Genomic DNA, 22,454 nt, shown 5'->3' on the forward strand with positions numbered 1-22,454 from the left:
TTTAATGGATGGTGCTGTGGAAATGAGACCTCAGGTGTCCTGAACGATAGGACTTTCAGTCTGTCCCAGCAGACCAGCGTGACCCCTTGCATCAGAATCACTTGGGAAGCTGAATGCACTGTATACACCCCTGGGTCCTACCGGGTGTCCTACCCCAGAACCCCAGGGGTGGAGTCAATCTTCCACGAGCTCCGCAGGTAGGGTCATACTCGCGAAAATTAGACGACCGCTGACCGAGACTTAAGTTTCATAGACTTGGTCAGGTTTTGCTCATTATCCCATCTTCCAGTGCCCAGTGCAGTGATGACCCCAAAACAAGTGCTCAACAGTATCTATTGAGGGCCTACCATGGGCTCGGCACTGTTCCCGACAGCAAAACAAACAGCCATAACAGAAAAGTCCTGCCCTCACAGAACTTGTATTCTTAAAAAAGAAAATTTTTTTTAATGCTTATTTATTTTTTTGAAAGAGAGACAGAGTGTGAGAGGGCGAGGGGCAGAGAGAGAGAGAGAGAGAGAGAGGGAGACACAGAATCCACAGCAGGCTCCAGGCTCCAAGTTGTCAGCACAGGGCCAGACTTCGAGATCATGACTTGAGCTGAAGCTGGACGTTTAACCAACTGAGCCACCCAAACGCCCCCAGCACTTGTGTTCTAAAAGGAGGCAGGTAGAGGCACCTGGGTGGCTCAGTCGGTTAAGCGTCCGACTTCAGCTCAGGGCATGATCTCGCAGTCCGTGAGTTCGAGCCCTGCGTCAGGCTCTGTGCTGACAGCTCTGAGCCTGGAGCCTGTTTGGATTCTGTGTCTCCCTCTCTCTCTGACCCTCCCCCATTCATGCTGTCTCTCCCTGTCTCAAAAATAAATAAATGTTAAAAAAATTTTTTAAAAAAACAAATAGAGAGAGGATCATTCAGGGCTTGTACGCTTGTTGTTGTTAAGTAAGCTTTACGCCCAACATGGGGCTTGAACTCATGACCCTGAGATCAAGAGTTACATGCTCTACCGACTGAGCCAGCCGGGTTCCCTAGGGCCTGTAGGTTTTAAAGGACTTTGGGATAGAGTGAGCTGGGACACCGCAGGAGAGTCTGCGTGGAGGAGCCATGGAGTGTCTTATGTGCTCTTGGCCACCAGGTTGAGAAGACAGTGTAGGGGCAAGGTCACGGGAGGATCCATGCAGAGGCCATTGCTCCAATCAAAGGCAAGAGCAATCAATGATGCTTGTACCAGCTGGACAGCAGTGGGGATGGGAGTAGTAGTCAGGGTCTGCCGGGTGTGTTTTTGAGCTTGAGCTCCTGGGAAAGTGCAGCGGCTTCAACAGAGACCCGGGCAGCTTTGGAGGGAACACGACGAGGGTGGGGCTGGGGAAGATCAGGAATTCTGTTTTGACCATGTCAGGTTTGAGATGTCTTTTAGACATTCACATAGAAATGTGGGGTGATCAGAGTCTGGAACTCGGAGCAGGGGGGAGGTCCAGGCAGGAGACACAAATTGGAGCGCAGCCAGCATGATGGTATTTCCAGCCTGAGGAGATGGCGAGAGGAATGTAGGTAGACTGGAATGAATGAATCTTCAACCTGAACCCTATTACTCGGTCAGAAGGGGCACCTGGCTGGCGCAGGCGGTGGAGACTGCGACTCTTCCCCCCCCCCCCCGATGCTTATTTATTTTGAGGGCGGGGGTGGGGGGGACAAGTGGGGGAGGGCAGAGAGAGACAATCGCAAGCAGGCTCCGTACTGTCAGTGCAGAGCCGGATGCGGGGCTCGAACTTATGAACCGTGAGATCGCGACCTGAGCAGAAATCAAGAGCCGGACGCTTAATCGACTGAGCCACCCAGGTGCCCCGAGCCTGCAACTCTTGATCTCGGGGTCATGAGTTTGAGCCCCACAATGGGTGTAGAGAGTACCAAAAATAAATAAAGTTAAAAAAGAAAAGAAAAGAAAAAAAGCAAAAAAAGAAAATTTGCTTGCAAGTACTCTTGGGGACCAGAAGAGGGAGCTAAGGGTGGGAGGAGAGTGGCCAGGGTGGGAAGAGGGGCCCTGTGAACTTGCCCTTGAAGGAGAAGGAGGCAAGGAGATTCCAGGGGCGGGAACAGTTATTTGCAGAGCCAGGGAAGCATGAAGGAGTAGGCAAGGGTGTTTACAGAGGGAGGAGGGGCAAGGTGGGAATCAGGCTCAACCCCCCCCCCCCCCCCTGCAACCCTGAGCTGTCCCCACCCTGTTTTGGCTTTTCTTGTTTCCTTACCCACTTTGAATTTCAAGGTCAGCTGTTTGAGGGACCAGATATCTGCCTCCACGATTACCTTATGCGCTGGCTCTTGTGACACTCCTCACTCTTGGGTCCACCTTCCCCCAGGCTGCTGGAATTTGCGGGATATCTGACAAAGCCCGGGAGGTGAGCCCAGCAGTCCCTTGGGGAGGTGACATCATCTGGGCCCCGTGAGAGGCCTGAGAAGGTCCAATGCCCTGTTCCTGCCCTACATCAGTATCCTTCCACCCGATTGTGGACTCTTCTCTGCTCAGGGCTTCCTTGGCCTCGAGTGGTGGTGGAACAGAGTCTGCTTTGGGGTCAGACCAGCCTGGGCTTAAACTCCTCTGCTACCTGGGAGCTTTGAGACTTTAGGCAAGGTGCCTCGAGACCCAGAAACTCGGTTTCCTTATTCCTACAGTGAGACTACCCGCAGCGACCGTTTTCTCACCGGCTTGATGTTCCCCAAGGCAGGTTGGGAGAATTAAATGAGATTAAAGGAGATAGGAATAAGGAAGGCACCTGGCATGGCCCAGGGCGACCAAGGAATTCCCTTCCAAGGTGCAAAAGTTCATCTCCCCACCCCTCCCCACCCCACCCACCGCTCCTTTCCTCCCCTCCCCGACAAGCCTCTGCCTCTTTCGACCAGGCTGTCTACACTGCCTCATGAGCCACACACACACACACACACACACACACACACACACACACACACGCCCCGGGCATCTTGCTCTGCTCTCCTCTCACACCCCTCTGGATGGAGACCCTCTGCCCCTCTCTCTCAGGCCCTGCACCCCTCCCACCCACTTTCTGGACCCTTCTTCCTCCAGCTCCAGCCACTCCCTCACCCTGCTTTGCTCTCCGCTTGCCCTACAGCCCTCAACTGCTCTCAACTAGTCATTCATTCATTTGCTTTGCGGAGGCCTGGAGATGGCCTGTGCTCTGTGTCATCTTCTGTACTGGGGGTGAGGGGGCACGGGCTGGGGAGACACCTCCCCAGTGGCACGCGTGTCACTGCACGGCTGGGGAGAGGCAGGCTTTAGACATTGCCCCCGTCACCTGGCAGAGGACAGTCCTGGGAGGTCCCAAAAGGCATCTGAAAGCGCCCCCACCTTCTCCCTTCCGGCCCCCTGAGGAGCTGAGCCTCCTCCAGGGCCAAACCTCCCTGGGCTGGGCCTCATCCCCTCAGGGTCCCTCCCTTCACTCCTCCCTCCCTCCCCCGCCTTCCTCAACCCTGCTCTCTCCAGCTTTCAGGCCTCTCTCCCTCCGCAAAAAAAACTTTCGGAAAAAGTGGCCCACCTTATCTCGACCTTCCTGACTCTCACGCCGCTCACCCTGCAGGTGGCTTCTATTCCTAGCACCCCGCGGAAGCCTCTGCCGGATGCTTCCAGCAGCTTCCCAATGGACGGGTCTCAGTCCCTGTCTTTCTGGACCTCCCTGCAACATCTGGCCTGCTATTCACTCCTGCCTCCTTGAAACCCTCTTCTTTCTCTGGCATTTCAATGCCACACACATCCCCCTTTTTCTAAAGTGCGCATCTGGTCGGGCCAGTTGAGCACTCTGAGGTCCCAGCCTCCATCAGGGGTTAGGGGCTGCATGTTTGGCCCCTTCCCACCTGGCCAGGGCCCCCTCTCCACGCCAAGACTTTGGCCCTGCTGTTCCCTTCACCAGAAACCCTCTCTTGTCTTTACCCCTGGGGTCCCAGCTTAGGTCTTCGGAGCCTTCTCTCCCTGACGGAGGCTGGGATGTCAGGGTTGCCAAATACAATACATGGGCCAAATTAAACTCACTCTTTGTCTGCAATTCAGATTACCCCGGGTGCCACTTATCTATCTATCTATCTATCTATCTATCTATCTATCTATCTATTCAAAGTAGGCTCCACACTGGGCATGGTTGAACAGTCCTTAAGCTATCTGACTCTTGGGGCACCTGGGCATCTGACTTGGGCTCAGGTCATCACCTCACGGTTTGTGGGTTCGAGCCCCACGTCGGACTCTGTGCTGACAGCTCAGAGCCTGAAACCTGCTTCAGATTCTGTGTCTCTGGCTCGCTCTCTACCCCTCCCCCGCTCGCACTCTGTCTCTCTCAAAAATAAACATCAAAAAAAAAAATTAGGCGTCTGACTCTGGATCTCGGCTCAGGTGTTGATCTCAGAGTCACGAGTTCAAGCCCCGTGGCCTCCCACATCCTGCCCCATATTTTTGCACACTAAATTTGGCATCTCTCGCTGCTGTAGCCCTGGGGCCCAGCTCAGTGCCTGACGGCAAATGTTAGCTGAAGGAATAATGGTGGCAGTGATGGTGATGGACTGAGGTGCTATGGGGCACAAAGGAAAGGTAGCAAGCTCCCTAGAGGTGACAGCTGAGTCAAAGCAGGTGGAGACAGTAGGTCATGGCATCGACCATTCCCTCCCTCCACAGAGACGCTTCTTGAACGGTGTCCCCAAAAAGTTACGCTTTAAGTCCAACCTCTGGTACCTGTGCCTGTGAACTTATTTGGAAATAGGGTCTTTACAGATGTAATTAGGTTAGGGGCCTCAGAAGAAGGTCCTCCTGGATTTAGGGTTGGCTCTAAATTCAATGACTGGTGTCCTTATATGAGAAAGGGGAGAGTGGTTTGAGACACACACACACACACACACACACACACACACACACACACAGGGAAGGTGGTCATAGGAAGACAGATGTCCAGGAGCCATCATGGAAAGGATTGTCCCTCAGAGCCTCTAAAAGGAATCAACCCCACCAACGCCTTGTTTTGGGACTTCTGGCCTCCAGAACTATGAGAAAATGGCTATATATTTTTTAATATTCACAAAAATTTTAACGTGTATTTATTTTTGAGAGAGAGAGCATGAGCGTGAGCGGGGGAGGAGCAGAGAAAAAGGGAGACAGAGAATCCAAAGCAGGCTCCTTGCTTTCAGGGCAAAGCCCGACATGGGGCTCAAACCCACGAACCATGAGATCATGACCTGAGCTGAATGCTGCTCAACCAACTGAGCCCCCCAGGCTCCCCTTTTCAAATTAAAAAAAAAATGTTTATTTATTCGGGGTGCCTGGGGGGCTCAGTTGGTTAAGCATCTGACCTCAGCTCAGGTCACTGTCTCACGGTTCGTGGGTTCGAGCCCCGCGTGGGGCTCTGCGCTGACAACGTGGAGACTGCTTTGGATTTGCTGTCTCTCCCTCTCTCTCTGCCCTTCCATGACCTGTACTTTCTCCCCTCTCCCCTCAAAATAAAAAAATAAATAAACTTAAAAAAATAAAAAATAAACTTTAAAAAAGTTTATTTATTTTGAGACAGAGTGAGAGCAAGCGAGGGTGGGGCAGAGAGAGAGAGAGAGAGAGAGAGAGGGAGGGAGAGAGAGAATCAATCCCAAGTAGGCTCCATGCTGTCAGTACAAGAGCCCAACGTGGGGCTCGATCTCACAGACCATGAGATCGTGACCTGAGCCAAAGGGAGATGTTTAACTGACTGAGGCACCCAGGCACCCCATAATTGCTATTGTTTTAAGCCATCCAGTTTGAGATATGTTGTTCGAACAGTCCTGGGAAACCCATACGCCCCGTCTATCAGACTCTTCATGAGTCTTGCTCCTAGAACCTTCTACAGTACCAGAGCTTTTGTCCAGCCTGTGGCAGCCAGCCAGCAAAATGGCCCCCGGAGCCCTTACCTCCTCGCATTCATACCCTTATACTGTCCCCTCCCGCATCCACTAGGGCTGACTTATGCGACAATAAAATACTGTGACGGCGTGCGATTCCCAAGACTAGGTTATGAAACTGGAGACCAAGCTTTTGCCTGAGTCTCTGGAATCGCTCTCTTGGGGAGGAAGCCAGCTGCCATGCTTACCGGACGCACAAGCAGCACCATGAAGAAGTCCATACGGTGAGGAATTGCGGGCTTTCGCCAACAGCAGGCCACAACTTGCTAACCAAGTGAGTGAGCCACTTTGGAAGACGATTGTCCCACACGGGTCAAGACTTAAGATGACTGAAGCCCCAGCCAACATCTTGAGGGCAACCCCATGGGAGATCCCAAGGCCGAATCGCTTAATGAAATCATTCCTGAGATTCTGACTCACAGAAGCTTTGGGGTTCTTCATGATCACACGGCATGCTCCTTATATGACTTTCTGTGTCCAAATTTCCCCTTCTCCTGTTTTTTTTTTTTTAATAAAAATGTTTTAACGTTTTATTTATTCTTGAGAGACAGAGAGAGAGACAGACCATGAGCGAGGGAGGGGCAGAGCGAGAAGCAGGCTCCGGGTTCTGAGCTGTCAGCACAGAGCCCAACGAAGGGCCCGAACTCACAAGCCATGAGATCATGACCTGAGCCGAAGTCGGACACTTAACTGACTGAGCCACCCAGGCGCTCCTCCCCTTCTTATAAGGACATCAGTCCTGTTGGAGGAGTCCTGTTGGACCCTAATGACCTCACTTTAATTTTATTGTGTCTGTAAAGACCCTATCTCCAAATGAGGTTGCATTCTGAGGTACTAGGGGTTAGGACCCGAACACAGGAATTTGGGGGGAAGGCACAATTCAGCCTCTAACACCTGACCCTGTCTTTGGGCTCAAGGTCTTTCTGCCCATAATTCACTCTGTTTCCTGGCCTCTTTCCTTCTCTTTGCCTCCCCCCCACCCATTTTGTGCTCACGGCAGACATTACTAATCCCTCTTGGCATCCTTTCTGCCGAAGCAAAGTGCAGACTCAGAATCCCCTCATCGGCTATCTCCACGCAGTCTGCCCACCTATCCGGACGTCGTGGAGGAGGAGACAATGGCCAATAAACACTTGTTGAATGAATGGCTCCATACATCTAACCTACAACAAACAGTTCATGATCCACCACTTGTCTGGCTGTTCCAGGTTATCGGTCCCTGCAGACATTGGGCCCCGTGAGCCTGCTTTCCATCAGGAGCTGCAGCCTTCTTTGGTGGTCTCATCTTGAAAGGTGGGCACCTGGGGGCCATGACTTCAGGTCCAAAGTCCACGTCTGCCAAGAAGGAGACTTCCCCCACCTCCTACCCCTTCTTCTTTCTTTTGTTTGGAGTTCAGCCAATGAGTATTTCTTTTCTTTTTTAATGTTTATCCATTTTTGAGAGAGAGAGAGAGAGAGAGACAGACAGACAGACAGACAGACAGACAGAGAGAGGTCAGGGGATGGGCCGAGAGAGGGGGTAGGGGCAGAAAGAGAGAGAAGGGAACAGAGGATCCGAACTGAGCTCTCTGCTGACAGCAGAGAGCCCGATGTGGGGCTCGAACTCACGAACCCTGAGATCGTGACCTGAGCTGAACTGGGACACTCAACTGACGGAGCCACCCAGGCGCCCCAGGCAATGAGTATTTCTAAAGGCTGTAATAGAGAGGGTGCTGTATCAGGAGGGGTGGGGGGTGGAGAGTTGCCTCTCCACTCAACAGCCATGCCTCCTTCTTCCTTGCTAACAGAGCCCCACCTCTGTTCAGTTGATGGGTGGAGACCCCTGGATGTCATGTCAAGTGTGTTGGGGCACAACCATGATGACTCTGATCCAAGTATGGGAATCTTTTCCTCAAGGATTGGTTTAAGGAGCACGGGCCTGCTCAGGAATCCCTGGAAAACATTTTTCTCCCTGATAAAGAAAGATGCCAAGGAGAAAACCCTGGCTCTGTGACCCTCCCCTCCCCACTCTGGAAATTGTCCTCCGAGGATGGGATGCTCGGAGTAAGTGTAGCCACTTAGTGATCATGAGGGGAAACCTTTTATTATTTTTTTTAAGTTCATTTATTTATTTATTTATTTAGAGAGCAGGGGAGGGGCAGAGAGAGAGAGAGAGAGAGAGAGAGAATTCCAAGCAGGTTTCGTGCTGTCAGCTCAGAGCCTGAGCGGGGGCTCGATCCCATGAACTATGAGACCACGACCTGGGCTGAAATCAAGAGTCGGACGCTTGACTCGCCTGGCCACCCAGACACCCCCACGGTGGGGGGGAACCCTTCTGATGCATGCAAGAGACATTGCTGAGAGATGAGAGGCACCCGGGGTCGTGGCGACCCCTGAGCCCTGGCAGTGGTGACCACTGACCTCCACACCACTATCAAAAGGCTATTATTCCTCCTTATCAGGGGGAGCAGGCAAAGGCACCTTCACTGAAAGGATGTGGACACAGGGATGTGAAAACAGGCCTCTGGCATCAGCCGGCTTGAGGTCGGTCCCAGCTCTGCCACTTTCAAGCTGGTCATCTCGCGAAGCCTCAGGTCCTCACCCGTGAAACGAAGATCGTTAGGATACGTACCTCATAGGGTTACTGGGGTGTGTGGGGGGGTGTTAGGTGAGGCATTTTGCACACTGTGGGCTGGTACCCACGAGCATTCATTTGTTTATTCAACAATAATGCTAACGTATTCAACAATAGTTATCAAGCATCTACTAGGTGTTTGTATTGATCTAGGATCTGGGGACGCAGCTGGAAACACACAACGGGCACTCAAATAAGTTGGCTGGTGTGTTATCATAAGAAGTTGGCTCTTCCTGGGCCACCTGGGGGGGCTCAGGAGGTTAAGCGTGGGACTCCTCATTTCAGCTCAAGTCATGATCTCACGACTCAGGAGTTCGAGCCCCGCATCGGGCTCTGTGCTGATAGCACAGAGCTTGCTTGGGATTCTCTCTCTCTCTCTCTCTCTCTCTCTCTCTGTCCCTATTCCCCTCTGGCTTTCCCTCTCTCTTCCTCAAAATAAATAAGTAAATAAATAAATAAACTTAAAAAAAGACCTTGGCCCTTCCTACCGGTTTGTTAAGTCTTTGCCTACAAGGAGCTCCCTACAGAAGAGTAAAATCAGGGGAGATTTGGCAGAAGCGATTTCCCAGGATCTGGCGGCGGCGTAGGTACCTGCGGAGTGAGATGGGGAGGGGGCAGGTGTCCTGGCCCAGGTGATAGCTGAGCGTCGCTTGGCTCAAATGAGAATTGGTCAACGAAGAAAAGGAGCAGCAATCCAGGTACGAGGAATCACACACATAAAGACTCCAAAGGAATCGCGGGTTGTTGAGGAGAATGTGAGGAAAGCTTGGATTCAAGTGGGGTTGTGTGGAGAGATGTATGGTTTCCGAGGCTGTGGTTGCAAGTGGCAGAAAACTGAAATCAACCAGGCTCGAACAACCAAGGGAATGTCTTGGCTCATATGACAAAAAGTTCAGAGGTTCAGTGGCTTCAGCTGAGTCGGTCCAGCGGCTCAAAGGTGTCACTGAGAGGGGCGCCTGGGTGGCTCAGTCGGTTAAGCGTCCGACTCTTGGTTTCGGCTCAGCTCGTGATCTCACAGTTTCTCGAGTGCAGAGCCTGCTTGGGATTCTCTCTCTCTCTCTCTCTCTCTCTCTCTGCCCACCCCTCACCGGAGCTGTATAAATGAATAAACTTCAAAAAAGTGTTTTGAAAAAAAAAAAAAAAGGACGTCACTGAGAAACCAGTTTTTTCCATCTCTTTGTGGTGCCCTCCACAGCGTTGGCTTTCCTTGGGGATCAAAGAGGCGGCCAACGGCCAACACTCCTGGCTCAGCTTCTTGGCCTTCGTCCCATATTTCTAACGTGCTGATTGCTCTGCTAGTCCCCTTTCTCAATCAGCCATGGTATTCAGGGTCTTGGGAAAGGCTGACATTGGGGATCGACCCCACGGCACCACGTGGACCCTTAAAAAAGAAAGGCAGAAGGGGCATGGGTGTCAGGAGGTCAGATTTTGAAGCAGAAACGTCATGCTCAGGAGCCTGAACTTAAGCCAAGGGTAACGGGAAACAGAGGACTGAGTTGATGGGACTGGATTTGAGAAAGATCACCTTGGCTGATGCATGAGGCATACAGGGGAGCAGGAGAGGAGGCTGGGAGGCCAGTTTGGAGGCTGGTTCAGTGATGGGGAGGCCGGCGTGGCCATGACGAAGGGCCATGAGGGACAGAAACTGGGGGCTAATGGATCTGGGAGTGAAGCAGAGAGGCGTTAGGGCAACTCCCCTGTTCTCCTCCGGGTCCCCGTGTGGGAAGGGCAAGAGGGAACAGGGCAGGCAATGCAAATGTGTGGTCAAGAGGCTGAGATCTGTTTTGGGCGGGCTGAACGTGAGGTACCTAGAAGATATCTGAAGGCAGATGGCCAGAAGCCAGTTGGTGGGTTGGATATGGGGGTCCAGAGCCTGGGACGGGGGTAGATGGAGGTTGGAGAGTCCATAGCCCAGGAGTTAAGGATGTGGCCTGGGCCTGAAGCATCAGCATGAGGCAAGCAGGAAGGGAGCCTGTGGGGAGCTCTCGTCCAGGAGGAGGATGTGCCCTCTCTGCCCAGTCCTGTGCAGAGGTGGCCGGAGACCAGGCCTGCCAAAGGTCCTTTGGCTTTCGAGATAAAAGCCGCTGGTGACCTTGGCAAGAACAGTCTGTGCCAGAATGGCAGAGGGTGAAACAGCACTGCGGTGGGTTGGGGAGTGAGTGGGAGGCGAAGACAAGGAGAAAGGGTGTGAACAACTCTTTTAAGATGCCCGGCTTTAAAAGAGAGAGAGAGAGAGAGAGAGAGAGAGAGAGAGAGAGAAAAGGCAGCAGTAGCTTAGCTGAAATGGTAGCTGAAGGTGAATGTGTGTGTGTGTGTGTGTGTGTGTGTGTGTGTGTGTGTTGGTGTCTGGGTGTGTGTGGGCGGGTTAGGAATGAGGGACTTAAGCAGGCTGATGTTCTGAGGGATAAGACGGTGATGAGGGAGAAGAGGTACATGAGGACCAAGGACTCAGGAGTGTGTGCGTGTGCATTAGTGGAGGGGGAGATGTGGGAGCCTGGGAGTGAGCCGGCCTTGAGGAGGGAAGGTGCAGGTACATTGGGAAGGGAGAGGCAAGGAACTGCATCTCTGGGCGTGAGGGCGGGCCTTGGCCGGGGTTCCTCCCAGATGGCCTCAATTCTTCTGGAAGTGGGAGGCAAGGTCAGGTGGTAAGAGTCTTGCAGCAGGTGGGGTGGTGAGGGATGAGCGTGAGGGGGCAGGAAGGTGCTGGGCGGCTAGGCCAGGAGCCGTGGATGTGCCCTGTCAGGGCAGAGTTGCTTACAGGAGCCAGCTGTCTCAAGGGAGGGGCTGGGCATGGGGCATGCAAATAGGCGGGCTGGGCCAGTGTTTGCAGGGTGGTTGGGGCACCTGGGGCCCGAGGTACGGCTCAGCAGATGGTGAGCAGACCTGCTTGGCTGGATCAGAAACAGGCGAGAAGGCCCTCGAGTCCTGGGCTGGGAGAGAAGTTCCAACTTTGCCTGGAAGGCAACTGGGAACCATGGAAGGTTATTGAGCAGGAGTGGGCCATGATCCAAGCAGTATTGAAGATTCTGTATCCAGAGGGACACCTGGCTGGCTCAGTGGGAAGAGCATGCGAGTCTTGACCTTGGAGTCGTGGGTTCCAGTCCCACACTGGGTGTAGAGATTACTTAAAAATAAAATAAAAAAAAAAGGATCAGGGGTGCCTGGCTGGCTCAGTCGGTAGATCATATGACTCTTGATCTCAGGGTTGTAGGTTCAAGCCCCACGTTGGATGTAGACATTACTTAAAAATAAAAAAATCTTGGGGCGCCTGGGTGGCTCAGTCAGTTAAGCACCTGACTTCGGCTCGGGTCATGATCTTGTGGTTCGTGAGTTCGACCCCTCCATCAGGCTCTGCACTGCAAATGAACAGCCTGCCTGGGATTCTCTGTTTCCCTCTCTCTCCGCTCCTCCCCCACTTGTGCGTGTGTGTCGTCTCTCAAAATAAATAAACCTTAAAAAAGTTTTTTTACTCTTAAAAAAAAAAAAAGAATCTGTATCCAGCTGTGTGTGTGTGATGAATTAGAGATCAGACTCAACTCAAGGCAGGAATCTGGAGTGGTTGCTGGGTAAGTCTGAAGGAGGATGTCAGGGGTCACACGCCACAGAGGAAGAGCTTTGAGCTCCAAGGTCAGACCCAGGAGCCCTGGGGGGCAATGGCCTTCAGGTGGTCCACGGAGCATGGGCTACCTCAGAGCAGAGAGGGGGTTTCCAGCCCTGCTGGGGGGTCCTCGAGAGGGAAACTAGCTTTAGAGGGAAACTGGCGTTGATGGAGGCTCTAATTACAGTCCACGAGATGATGTCGGATCCTCCTAATAATCAGAGGTCAGCATTATTGTTCTCTTTGCGAGATGGATGGAGGCTCAAAGAGGCCAAGTATCTCCCCTCAGGCCACATAGCAAGCGAGAAGCGCGTGGAGCCAGCACTCACTCCCGATCTGAGCTCCCCTGAGCTCCCCGTAGCCTGCATATTGCTTCAGCACTTTCCCTGCTATTCTGGTCTCCTCTGCCATTTCTCTAGGGGTTTCTGTTCCACCTGACTTTGTTCTGGGTGGCTCTGGGCCAAGGAGGCTTGCTGGGGATCGGATCTAAAGCTCAGTAACTCCAAATGGCCCGGGGGGGGGGGCGGATCTTGATCCCATACACTTACCCCGCCCCCCCCCCCCCATGGGCTCCTCTGGGTGCTAGGCTCAGCCTCCCTGGGAGGACATTGATGGCCAGGCTGAGGGGGGACCCCTTGGTCCATGCTGTCACCGCCAGAGGGCGCCGGCTGTCGCCCAGGTGAGGGCCAGGGGAGGCCCCCTTCCTGGCTTCCGGAGAAACAGAGCTGGCTGCAGGGTCTGGAAGCTGCCCCCTCAAGGATCCAGGGAGCTCCTGTCGCCTTCTCGTGTCTCTCTGAACTAAGGTCTTGCCGATTCTTCCTCCCCAGTTCCTGCTTTGCTCAGGGAGTCAGATTTCCTCGGCGTGGGTGTCTGGAAGCCTGGGGTCTCCTTGCTGACCTCCTGCCCGGTTCTGCTCTGCCCTCCCCCAGCACCACTCACAGATGCGCCTGCCTCACTCCCTATACCTCCCTCCTCGCGCGGCCACTGCGCTGAGGCAGTGACAAGCACCAGATTGTCACCTCTGTCACCTTCTCTCAGCTTCTTCACAACCCTGGGTGGGAGTGCGGACCAGTGCAGGGGATTACTAACTGGGCCCAGAGAGGGGGAGGGCAGCACCTGGGGCCACACAGCCTTCCAATGAGTCCCAGGGGGGCTTAGGGAGCCGAGGAGGAATCGAATTCCTGTCGGGGCAGGATTGAAGCGTGGGGGCCCTGGAGGGAGCTCCCCACCCTCCTTCTATGCTGTAGGCCATCTTTTCCATTTCCCCAGCTTTATCTGCCCCCAGGCCTCCAGTCTGGGGAAGCGCCTCCCCCGAGCTCCCCCAACTGTTCAGCCAGGTTTGGGCTTTGATTCTGCCAACCTCCCTCCCCCACCAGGGGGCCCCTCCCGCCTGCCTTCCTCCTTCCCCGAGCTTAGCCCCTTGGCTGTGGCCACTGAGGGCCTGGCCAGGGTCCCAGGCACCACACCACAGCGGCCAGCCTCGCAGGGCCAGAGCTCGGGACAGTCCCAGTCTGTCTGGCAGGGCTGCGGGTTCAGGATTGGCTGGAGCTGCCCCCGCCTTTGGGAGGAGGGAGATGTGAGGGGAGGCCCGGTGGCTCTCTCAAGGTCACCCTCCTTTTCTCTCCCAGCATCCCTGTTCAACCTTTGTCCCTTCTGCCTCACCTTGAGGTGGGAGGAGGCAAGATGCCCAACACGCAGAGGGCAGAGGAAGCCAGGGAAGAGGAAACTCTGGGGGGGGGGGGGGCTCCTGGCGTTTCTTCATTCAGCAAATATTGAGTGCCTACTGGATGCCGGGTACTGAGAACACAGTGAATACAGCGGACACAATCCCTGCCTACAGCCCAGCAGGGAGACAGGAAATAAACAATCACACAAATCATGTAAACCTGTGGCCCTTAGCAGTGTGGCAAAAGCACCAAGCTGGGATTCAGTCTGGCTTCCCCAAGGATCTCAGGGGTGAGGAGTCCTATCTGGCCTAGGAGAGGCTTAGGCAGGCTTCAGGCAGGGCTCATGGGTTTTTGGAGGCCGGTGGTGGTGGTGGTGGCGGTGGTGGTGGGGAGGGAGGGAGGGCGACGCTGAGCAAAGCCTCAGTTTCCTCAACTGGGAAATGCAGGATATAAATGTGTCCCCATCCCGGGGTTGCTGCAAGGCACTGGGCTGTGCCCTGGCCTGCAGCCCTCAAAACGAAGGTTCTGTCATCCTCCCTGAGGAAGGGTGAGTGGGAGCTCATCAGTGAAAATGGCGGGGAGGTGATTCCCAGAGACCAGCGGTTCTCACAAAGCTCAGAGGTGGCCTCTGGGAGGTGAGGGACCCCAGTTCCAGTGCGGTGCTACCGAGCGTGGCCGGTCCCTCCGCCGCCTAAGGCTGGAGGAGAGGAGGGGCTCGTCCCCGGGCTGCCTCTCTGTGTCTCTCCCCTCCCACACCCCCATGTTCCTGGCCACGTGGCACCTCTGCGCCCTGGCCTAGAATGGGGTGGGGGGAGGATGATTCCTGACCCGGAGGCTGGGGGAGCCGGGGAAAAAGTGGGTGGGATTTGGGGTTCCACTGAGATCAGGTCCTGTGGAGCCGTGGCTCCACCCCGCCCCACAGCCCCCGGGCGGCAGGGAGGGGGTGCTGTCTCTTTAAGAGCCTTCAGGCTGCTGGGAGCAGATGGCCAGGCCGGCCGGGGCCCCTTGTCCTTTGTGTGGCTTTGCACAAAAGAGGGGGCCAGCTGGGGAGGGGGCAGCGGCAGCAGGTGGGAGGGTGGGGCCTTGCCCCTCCCCCTCCTAACCCTGCACCATTGCCCCTTGGGGAGGGGGTTGCTCACTAGGAATATGCTTCCTCTCTGCATACTGTGGCCCCCACAGTTGCCCCCAAACTCCTCGGATACTCCTCCCTTGTCATGGCCCACATCCCAGACCGACGCTTCATCGCACCAGGGCCTCGAGACTGCCCCCCTGCCCCCAACTCCAAGGAATAAACCTCCCCTCCTTGCCCCTACCTCCAGAGCAGAATCCTTCTCTGGCCCTGAGCTCCAGGCTCTAGAAAGTGAGAGCAGAAAGAGATTCTTACGGGAGGGGGGGGGGGGAGGGGTGCCTGAGAAGGAGGGACGCCAGTGGCTGGGGGTACCTGGGGCAGCCCTAGAGGAAAGGGACCAAAATAAGCAGGATGCTGAGGCCTGGGGGTGAGGGTCTGGTCCCTCGACCGTAGGTATTAGTACAGAAAGAAGGCAAAGGTGGGGGCAAAGGGGGCCTAACTGAGGCCCTGCCCAATCGCCGGCCGGGTGTGGGCAAGATGGAAGGCTCCATCATAAGAGAGGGCTGTGCACAGGCACAGGGATTGGAGGTGCTGGGCACCGGGAGGTGGCACCTTGCCACTCAGGAGGGTCAGGCTGGGAGCCTCTTTTCATGTTGTAGCAGACCCCCTTAGGTCAGACCTGCCCTTGGTCCATTCATTCTATTCTCCTTTGTGCAGACCTCCCCACCCTGGGGCTCGGTGCCCAATCCATGATTTAAGAGGAGGAAAAAGGCTCCGTAGGTCTGGCCCGAGGTGTGGCGGGCAACGTGGCCGCGGGCTGGGTGGCCCCATGTGGCCCGACAGCGCCGCAGCCGGGTGGGGTCGTGCCTGACTTGGCCCGGCCGCCCACAGGAGCCCCCAGGACCGGGCGGCCCCAGCCGGGTCGTGGCCCGACCGCAGGACCCCAGCCGCCTGGCCGCAGGCAGCGGGTGGGGGCGGGGATCCCTGGCTGGGCCCAGGGTTGCTTCTAAATTTAGGAATCTGATTACAGAGTGGCCGAGGAAGGGAAGGGAGAGGAGGGTGCTAGCGCAGGCTCGGCTCAGTCTGGGCACAGCGGGGTGTGCCCGGGTGGAGGTGTGTCTAGGAATCTGGGGCTCCGGATGGGAGGGGCGGCGGGCGGGGGCTTCGGCCTGTGTGCGCTGCAGCACGTGCCCTGGGCGGCGGGGACGGGCACGGGCGCAGCTCGCAGGCTCAGAGCCGCCGCCGGTGTGTGCGCTGGCTCTTTGTGTGCCTGGCAGGGTGGCTGGGTCTGGCTTTGAAAGTCTCTGCCCACCCCCTCCCCCATCTCCGTCTGTGCCGCTCTACCCGCTTCCCGGTCTGTCACTCTGCCCGCGCTTGTCCTGGGGGAGGGGGATGCTGCTCCCAGCTGGGGTGACAGTGAACCCAGTGGGGAGGAGACCCGGCTCCTCCCATTCCCTGCAGTCCAGACCTTCCCCAACACCTCCCACCTCCCCAGCCCTCAGCCCCTCATGCCACTGTTTTGGGGTGCATACTGCAGCACTTAAAAGGGAATCGAGGTGACCCCTGGGGACCCACAGATGCACCAGAAGCCAGGCTTTGGCCCAGTAGCTCTAGGAGGAATTCGTTCCTCGCCTGTCCGGCCTCCCATCCGCTCTGGCCCCCAAGGGCGCAAGAGGGAGGGGGGTCCCCCTTGCGGAAGGGGGGGGCGGGGAGTTCCTTGGCAGGAAGGGAAATGGAAGGAAAAGCTGGGCTCCACCCGGGCGGGCGGGCGGGCAGGCGGCCTCAGGGCCCCCGGGGCAGGCGGCAGTAACCCGAGCCCACTGGTGTGCGGGGCCGGTGTGCGCGTGGGTGGAGCTGACCCCCGGCTACTCCTGGGGGGCAGCGGGGTCTCCCCCCCAGGGGCAAGTCAGGGAGCCCCGGGGGCCCGCAGAGGGAAGCGCTCTCCACCCTGGTCCTGACCCCACCCCCTGGAGGTCTAGCCCCGGCCCCCAGGCCCCGCCCCCCGGGCCCTCCCTCCCACCCCAGGGCCAGATGTTCAGCTGGCGGAGGCATCGGCTGGGGGAGGGGTGCTGAGGCCGCAGCCGGCACTACTTCCCTGCCAGCAGCTTCATTGTGTGCGCGAGGAGCGAGCGGCGGCGGAGAGCGGGCGAGCGAGCAGCAGCCCGAGCGCGGCGGGGAGAGCGAGCGCGCCGGGGAGGGTGCGAGGCGGCGCCCGCGGCTGCGCTCCGCCCGCCTCCCGGCAACTCTGCCCAGCGCGGCGCGCCGTGCGCGCCGTCCCGCCGCCGCCGCCGCCGCCGCCGCCGCCACCGCCACCGCCGGGGCCCCGCCGCCTGCCGTCGCGGGCAGGGGTCTGGTCGGGACGGGGGTCCCCGCCTGGGGACTGGGGCATCCCGGTGCAGCCGGGAGGCGTGCAGCCCGCGGGGGGCGCCACTTGCGCCGCAGCGCCCGCCCGCTCAACTGCGTGGGCGGGAGGGCGGTGGGGCTCGGAGGCGCCCCAGAAGCCGGGCGCCCCGACTTCTCCGAGGGAGCCCCAATCCCGTGGAGCGTACAGAGCGAGCGCGCCCCAGCCGCACCGGACCTTGCGCTCATCCCCCGCGTACCCCACTTCTGCACAAACTTTTCTGACGCCCTCGCCCGTGGGGGTCGCGGCGAGCGCTGAGCTGTCCGCAGGGCTCCCGCCCCGCCGGACCCTAGCCACGCTGACCTCCTGCCTCTCGTAGCCTCAGTGGCGACCTCTCCAGGCCGGGCCGGGCACGGCACTCGAGGCGAGCGCGGCAACCACCGCGGCTCTCCGAAGGCTCCCGCGCCCCCCGGGGCAGCTGGGCGGGGTAATGCCCTCCGTGATGGAGAAGCCGAGCGCGGGCTCCGGGATCCTGTCCCGCAGCCGGGCCAAGACGGCGCCCAACGGCGGGCAGCCGCACTCGGAGGATGACAGCAGCGAGGAGGAGCACTCGCACGGTGAGCCCGGCGGCCTAGGGTTAAAGGTGCACCGGCACCGGGGACGCGAGTGGGGCGGGGGGAGTGTTGCTGACCACGGGCGTTTTAGACTGATGGCTCCTGCCTTCCAGGACTGGAGCCTCTGTCTTGCTTCTTCCCCCAGCCTGGGGGCTGCGGGCACTGGGAATCCGGAGGCTGGGCCCCTAGCTGCCAAGGAGGCGGTCCTGCCCACCCCCGCCCTGCCCTCAGTCTCTGAAGGACTCGGGCGGCCCTCCTCTCCACAGTTTGGGCTGCTCATACCTTGCTACCTTGTAGGGGACTGAGGTCTGGCTGGGGCAGGGGCTGGAAAGACACTTCCACACCGAGCTGTGAGGCTCATGGGGTGGGGAGGAGCTTTGGATTCCCTGCGGGGCTATGGTCCAGGTCTAGGGGCAGCACCCGCCCCCCCCCCCCCAGCCAGAACAAAGGGCTTTGCTTGGCCTGGGCTCTAAACTGGCCCCTTGTCCTGGCACCCCCCCCCCCATCTCTGCCGCCCCCGCCCCCCCCCTCCTCCCATGGGTTATGACTAGGCAGGGTCTCTCCGTCTTCCAGTTTCTTCTGTGGCTGAGGGCAACTGAGGGGGAAGATCAGGGAAAAGTGAGCCTTCTGGAAGGTGGGGGCCCTGAATGGTCAGGAAGGAGAACCCCAGGGCAGCCACCACCCCTGCCACATCCTCCTGTCCTCCCTCCCTGGAGTCCTGACTGTCTCCCCTGGCTCCGCAGACAGCATGATCCGCGTTGGAACCAATTACCAGGCCGTAATTCCGGAGTGCAAGCCTGGTGAGTGGCAGGACAGGCTGCAAAGGGAGGGGAGCGGAGGGCCCATGGCTTGGCCCTGAGCCTCACCTGGGGGAGCCCTTGGCTGGTGCCCGCTGGAAGGACAGGCCAGCGGGCGGCGGGCGGGGGTGGGTGGCCCGTGGCATGCTTGGTTTTCCTGCTCTGCCTTCCTGTCTGGGTCTCTGCCCCTCCTTCCCTTCTGGGCCTCACCTCACAGGCCCCATTCCTCTGCCACCCTCTGGCCGTGGGTCCAGGCCAGTGCCACCAGGCCGATCCTTCTTGCGCCTGTCTTTCAGAGAGCCCTGCACGCTACAGCAACAAGGAACTGAAGGGGATGCTGGTGTGGTCGCCCAACCACTGTGTGTCAGATGCCAAACGTGAGTGGGGCAGGATCCTGGTTCGTTTGCATCCCTGGGAGCCGGGGGCTTGGGTTCGTGCCATTTGGTGGCCGGCTCTTCTCCCAAGTGGGCTGGAGGCTGAGGTGTGTGGGTTCAGCCCCTGCCCTGGGGCTCAGGCTCCGGGGCCTAGCCCGCTACATCTGGGCGGGCTCGGGTCAGGAGGTGTAACCCTTTCTCCAATACCGGGCCCCTCCCACCCCCACAGTTGACAAGTACATTGCGATGGCCAAGGAGAAGCACGGCTACAACATTGAGCAGGTGAGCCTCGGCCCCATAGGGATTTGGGCGGTGGGGACGGGACGGGGCCGGGCGCAGCTGAGCCCGAGTCGTTCCCTCTCCCGGGCCAGGCGCTGGGCATGCTCTTGTGGCATAAGCACGATGTAGAGAAGTCACTGGCCGACCTGGCCAACTTCACCCCGTTCCCTGACGAGTGGACTGTGGAGGACAAGGTGCTGTTTGAACAGGCCTTTGGCTTCCATGGCAAATGCTTCCAGCGGATCCAGCAGATGGTAAAAGCCCATTCCCCCTTGCCAGCGTTCCTTAGCCCCTCCGTTCTGACGAGCCCGCCCGGGGCCCAGGGTCCTGGGTGGGTCCCAGCCCCTGGCATTGCCCTTCCAGCTGCCTGACAAGCTGATCCCTAGTCTGGTAAAGTATTACTATTCGTGGAAGAAGACCCGCAGCCGGACCAGCGTGATGGACAGACAGGCTCGGCGGCTGGGGGGCCGAAAAGACAAAGAAGACAGGTGGGGGCCCTGGGGGCCCAGGGGCGGGGCAAGCTGAGCTCTGGGGGCCCTGGCCTCTGCCTCACTCCCTCCTTGGTCCCTGTGTCAACAGTGATGAGCTTGAAGAGGGACGAGGAGCCGTGAGTGAGGGGGAGCCAGATGCTGGAGACCCCAAGAGAGAGGTGAGGCCCCCCCCCCCCCCCCCCCCCCCGAGCTGGTCTGGCCCTGCCCATGTGCCCGCCTCGTCCTTGGGCTCCTCACCACCCACCCCTCTCCTTTCCCTGGCAGCCTCTGCCCTCTCGGCCCCTGAATACCCGCCCAGGCCCTGGGAAGAAGGAGGCCCAGGGGTCTCAGTACCGCCACCACCCGCTGCGAACCCGGCGTCGCCCACCCAAGGGCATGTACCTGAGCCCCGAGGGCCTCACCGCTGTGTCAGGAAGCCCAGACCTTGCCAACCTCACGCTTCGAGGCCTCGACTCGCAGCTCATCTCCCTCAAGCGCCAGGTGGGGGCCTGAGGAAAGAAGGGGCCCCGCGGACCGGGCCGCGGGCAGCAGGGAAGTACGTTGCGGGGACGGCTGAGGCGGAAGGTGCGTGGTGTGCACGCGCCGAGCCTGCCTCTGCCCCACCTCTTAGATGTCTCAGTCACGGCGGCGTTCTCTTCTGGATCTTTTATAGAAACTGGTCTGCGAGCGGGGGAGAACCCGGGCGCCTCCCCTACTGAGCTGCTGTGAGGGAGGAGCGAGCTGGAAGGGGGGGGCGGCCGCGAGCTGTGTTGGGAAGCAGAGCCACGGTGAGGGTTGGTACCGGTGGCCTTTCTGGCAGAAGAGTTTGAGGTGTCGCCTCTTGACCTTTTCAGGTGCAAAGCATGAAGCAGACCAATAGCGGCCTCCGCCAGGCGCTGGAGGGTGGCATCGATCCACTGCGCCCCCCTGAGGTAAGGTGGCTTCCGGGGGTGGGTGAGGGAGGGGCTTGCCCCCCCCACCCCCCACCTCCCCCACCTTGCGGAGCAGAAAGGGAAGATCGCCTCGGAGGGCAGGGCCTCTGTTGCCATAATGTCCAGTCTAGAGGATATATTCCCTGCTCTCCAGGCCAACACCAAGTTCAACTCCCGCTGGACCACGGATGAGCAGCTCTTGGCCGTGCAAGGTGGGTTAGACCGGGGGGGTGGGGGGGGGGAGCTCGGAGAGCGCCGGGAATCTCTCCCCAGCCTCCGAGGAGCCGGGGCAGCGGGGAAGGGTCAGGGAAGGAGCTCGTTCTAAGGGGCGCTCACACTCTGCTGCCCTTTTGACCCTCGCAGCCATCCGTAGGTATGGCAAAGACTTCGGGGCTATAGCCGAGGTGATCGGGAACAAGACTCTGACCCAGGTGAAGACGTTCTTCGTGAGCTACCGGCGCCGCTTCAATCTGGAGGAGGTGCTGCAGGAGTGGGAGGCCGAGCAGGACGGGGCGCCCGGAGCCCCAGTCCCCATGGAGGAGTCGAGGAGAGGGGCCCCCCTGCCAGCCCCAGCCCTAGAGGAAGACGACGAGGTGAGAGCGGGCGGAAGAAGCCCTTCCGGGAAGAGAGGAGAGGAGCCGGCTCCGTCTTTGGACGGGGACGAGGGCACGCTCGAGTCCATTTCCCTTCTCTCCCCTCACAGGTGCAGATCACGTCCGTGTCGACATCCGTGCCCCGATCGCTACCCCCCGTGCCGCCCCCTCCTCCGCCTCCCACCTCGCTGTCCCAGCCGCCCCCGCTGCTGAGGCCACCTCTGCCTACGGCTCCCACTCTGCTCCGCCAGCCACCCCCGCTCCAGCAGGGCCGTTTCCTCCAGCCCCGGCTGGCCCCCAACCAGCCCCCACCACCTCTCATCCGCCCGGCTCTGGCTGCCTCCCGCCACAGTGCCCGCCCCGGCCCTCAGCCCCCACCCACCCTGATTGGAGCCCCGCTGGAGCCTCCAGCACCGTCACTCTGAGCCCTGCGGCCCTCCACCCGCCAGAGGCTCCAGAACCCCGTGGCTGGCCGTCCTTGGACACCTCTGGCTTCACTGAGGACAGAAGGGACTAGAGCTCTTGGCCAGGTCTTTCGAAGACCAGGAGCTGCCAGTGGGCACAGTCTGGACCTCTGGGTTCTGCACTTGTTTCTGGCAGCTGAGGCTCCACCCCCCCCACCCGAGCCCGGGGGGCGGGGACTCAGGGGCCTTCTGAACTGGCCTGAGGGTACTTTTCTCTTCCTGGCTGGGGCTGGAATGGCTGCCTCCTAGTCTGCTGGGGCTTGGCCTTTGGGCCTTGGCCTTCGTGTAGAGGGGGTAGTGACCTTAGCTTGGGGGATGGGGGAGTGGACAGCGTAGGGGCTGTTCTTCCTCTTTCCTTTCTTTTAGCAATAAGTCAGGGTGAGGTGGGGAGGGGGCTGTAGGGGGGAGGCGGGCAGAGGTTCCTTGGGGCCTCAGTGTGGCCGAACTGGATGGGCAGCTCTCCTGTCTTCCGGAGCCTGCTGGGAAGTGCCATGGAGCTCTGAAGATGCCCGCTATACCCACTGCCCAAAAGCCTAGAGAAAGGAGGGCCGGGGACATATGCAGACATGGGTTTATTTTTCAATGTTTTTAAAAAATAAATAAAATCTTCCAAGTTCACTGAGTGCTCTCTCTTTTGCCCTTGAGGTCCCTGGGCTTTGCTTCCTGTCTGTGCCCCGAGGGTGGGAGGGAGTAGCCACCCAGCACTGGCCTCCCCCAGGCCTCAGACAGGAA

At 58.6% G+C, this 22,454-nt stretch overlaps 1 protein-coding gene across 4 annotated transcripts; it reads left to right on the plus strand.

The window, feature by feature from the left end:
• The first annotated feature begins 3,317 nt into the window (after positions 1-3,317).
• RCOR2 (REST corepressor 2) lies at positions 3,318-22,345 on the plus strand. Of its 4 annotated transcripts, none has more exons than XM_047878385.1 (12): positions 17,218-17,816; positions 18,557-18,613; positions 18,907-18,987; positions 19,214-19,266; positions 19,356-19,517; positions 19,627-19,751; positions 19,843-19,912; positions 20,019-20,234; positions 20,588-20,665; positions 20,820-20,877; positions 21,029-21,258; positions 21,369-22,345. In XM_047878385.1, the coding sequence occupies exons 1-12, from the start codon at positions 17,690-17,692 to the stop codon at positions 21,681-21,683; spliced, it is 1,572 nt and encodes a 523-aa protein (XP_047734341.1). In that variant the 5' UTR covers positions 17,218-17,689; the 3' UTR covers positions 21,684-22,345. The 4 variants fall into 4 exon arrangements, with proteins under 4 accessions (XP_047734344.1, XP_047734341.1, XP_047734345.1 ...); XM_047878386.1 differs by having other exon boundaries at positions 17,691-17,816; positions 18,561-18,613; XM_047878388.1 differs by lacking the exons at positions 17,218-17,816; positions 18,557-18,613 and adding an exon at positions 3,318-3,325 and having other exon boundaries at positions 18,911-18,987.
• Positions 22,346-22,454: the final 109 nt, after the last annotated feature.

Source organism: Prionailurus viverrinus, chromosome D1 (assembly GCF_022837055.1).
Source record: "Prionailurus viverrinus isolate Anna chromosome D1, UM_Priviv_1.0, whole genome shotgun sequence".
Lineage (NCBI taxonomy): Eukaryota > Metazoa > Chordata > Mammalia > Carnivora > Felidae > Prionailurus > Prionailurus viverrinus.

What these genes read in the sequence shown, in the direction of transcription:
- RCOR2 (XM_047878385.1), top strand. Translation starts at nt 17,690, where the DNA reads ATGCCCTCCGTGATGGAGAAGCCGAGCGCGGGCTCCGGGATCCTGTCC. An exon ending in TCATCTCCCTCAAGCGCCAG is followed by an intron (nt 20,235 to 20,587) that starts GTGGGGGCCTGA and finishes TGACCTTTTCAG; the next exon opens with GTGCAAAGCATGAAGCAGAC. An exon ending in GCAGCTCTTGGCCGTGCAAG is followed by an intron (nt 20,878 to 21,028) that starts GTGGGTTAGACC and finishes TGACCCTCGCAG; the next exon opens with CCATCCGTAGGTATGGCAAA.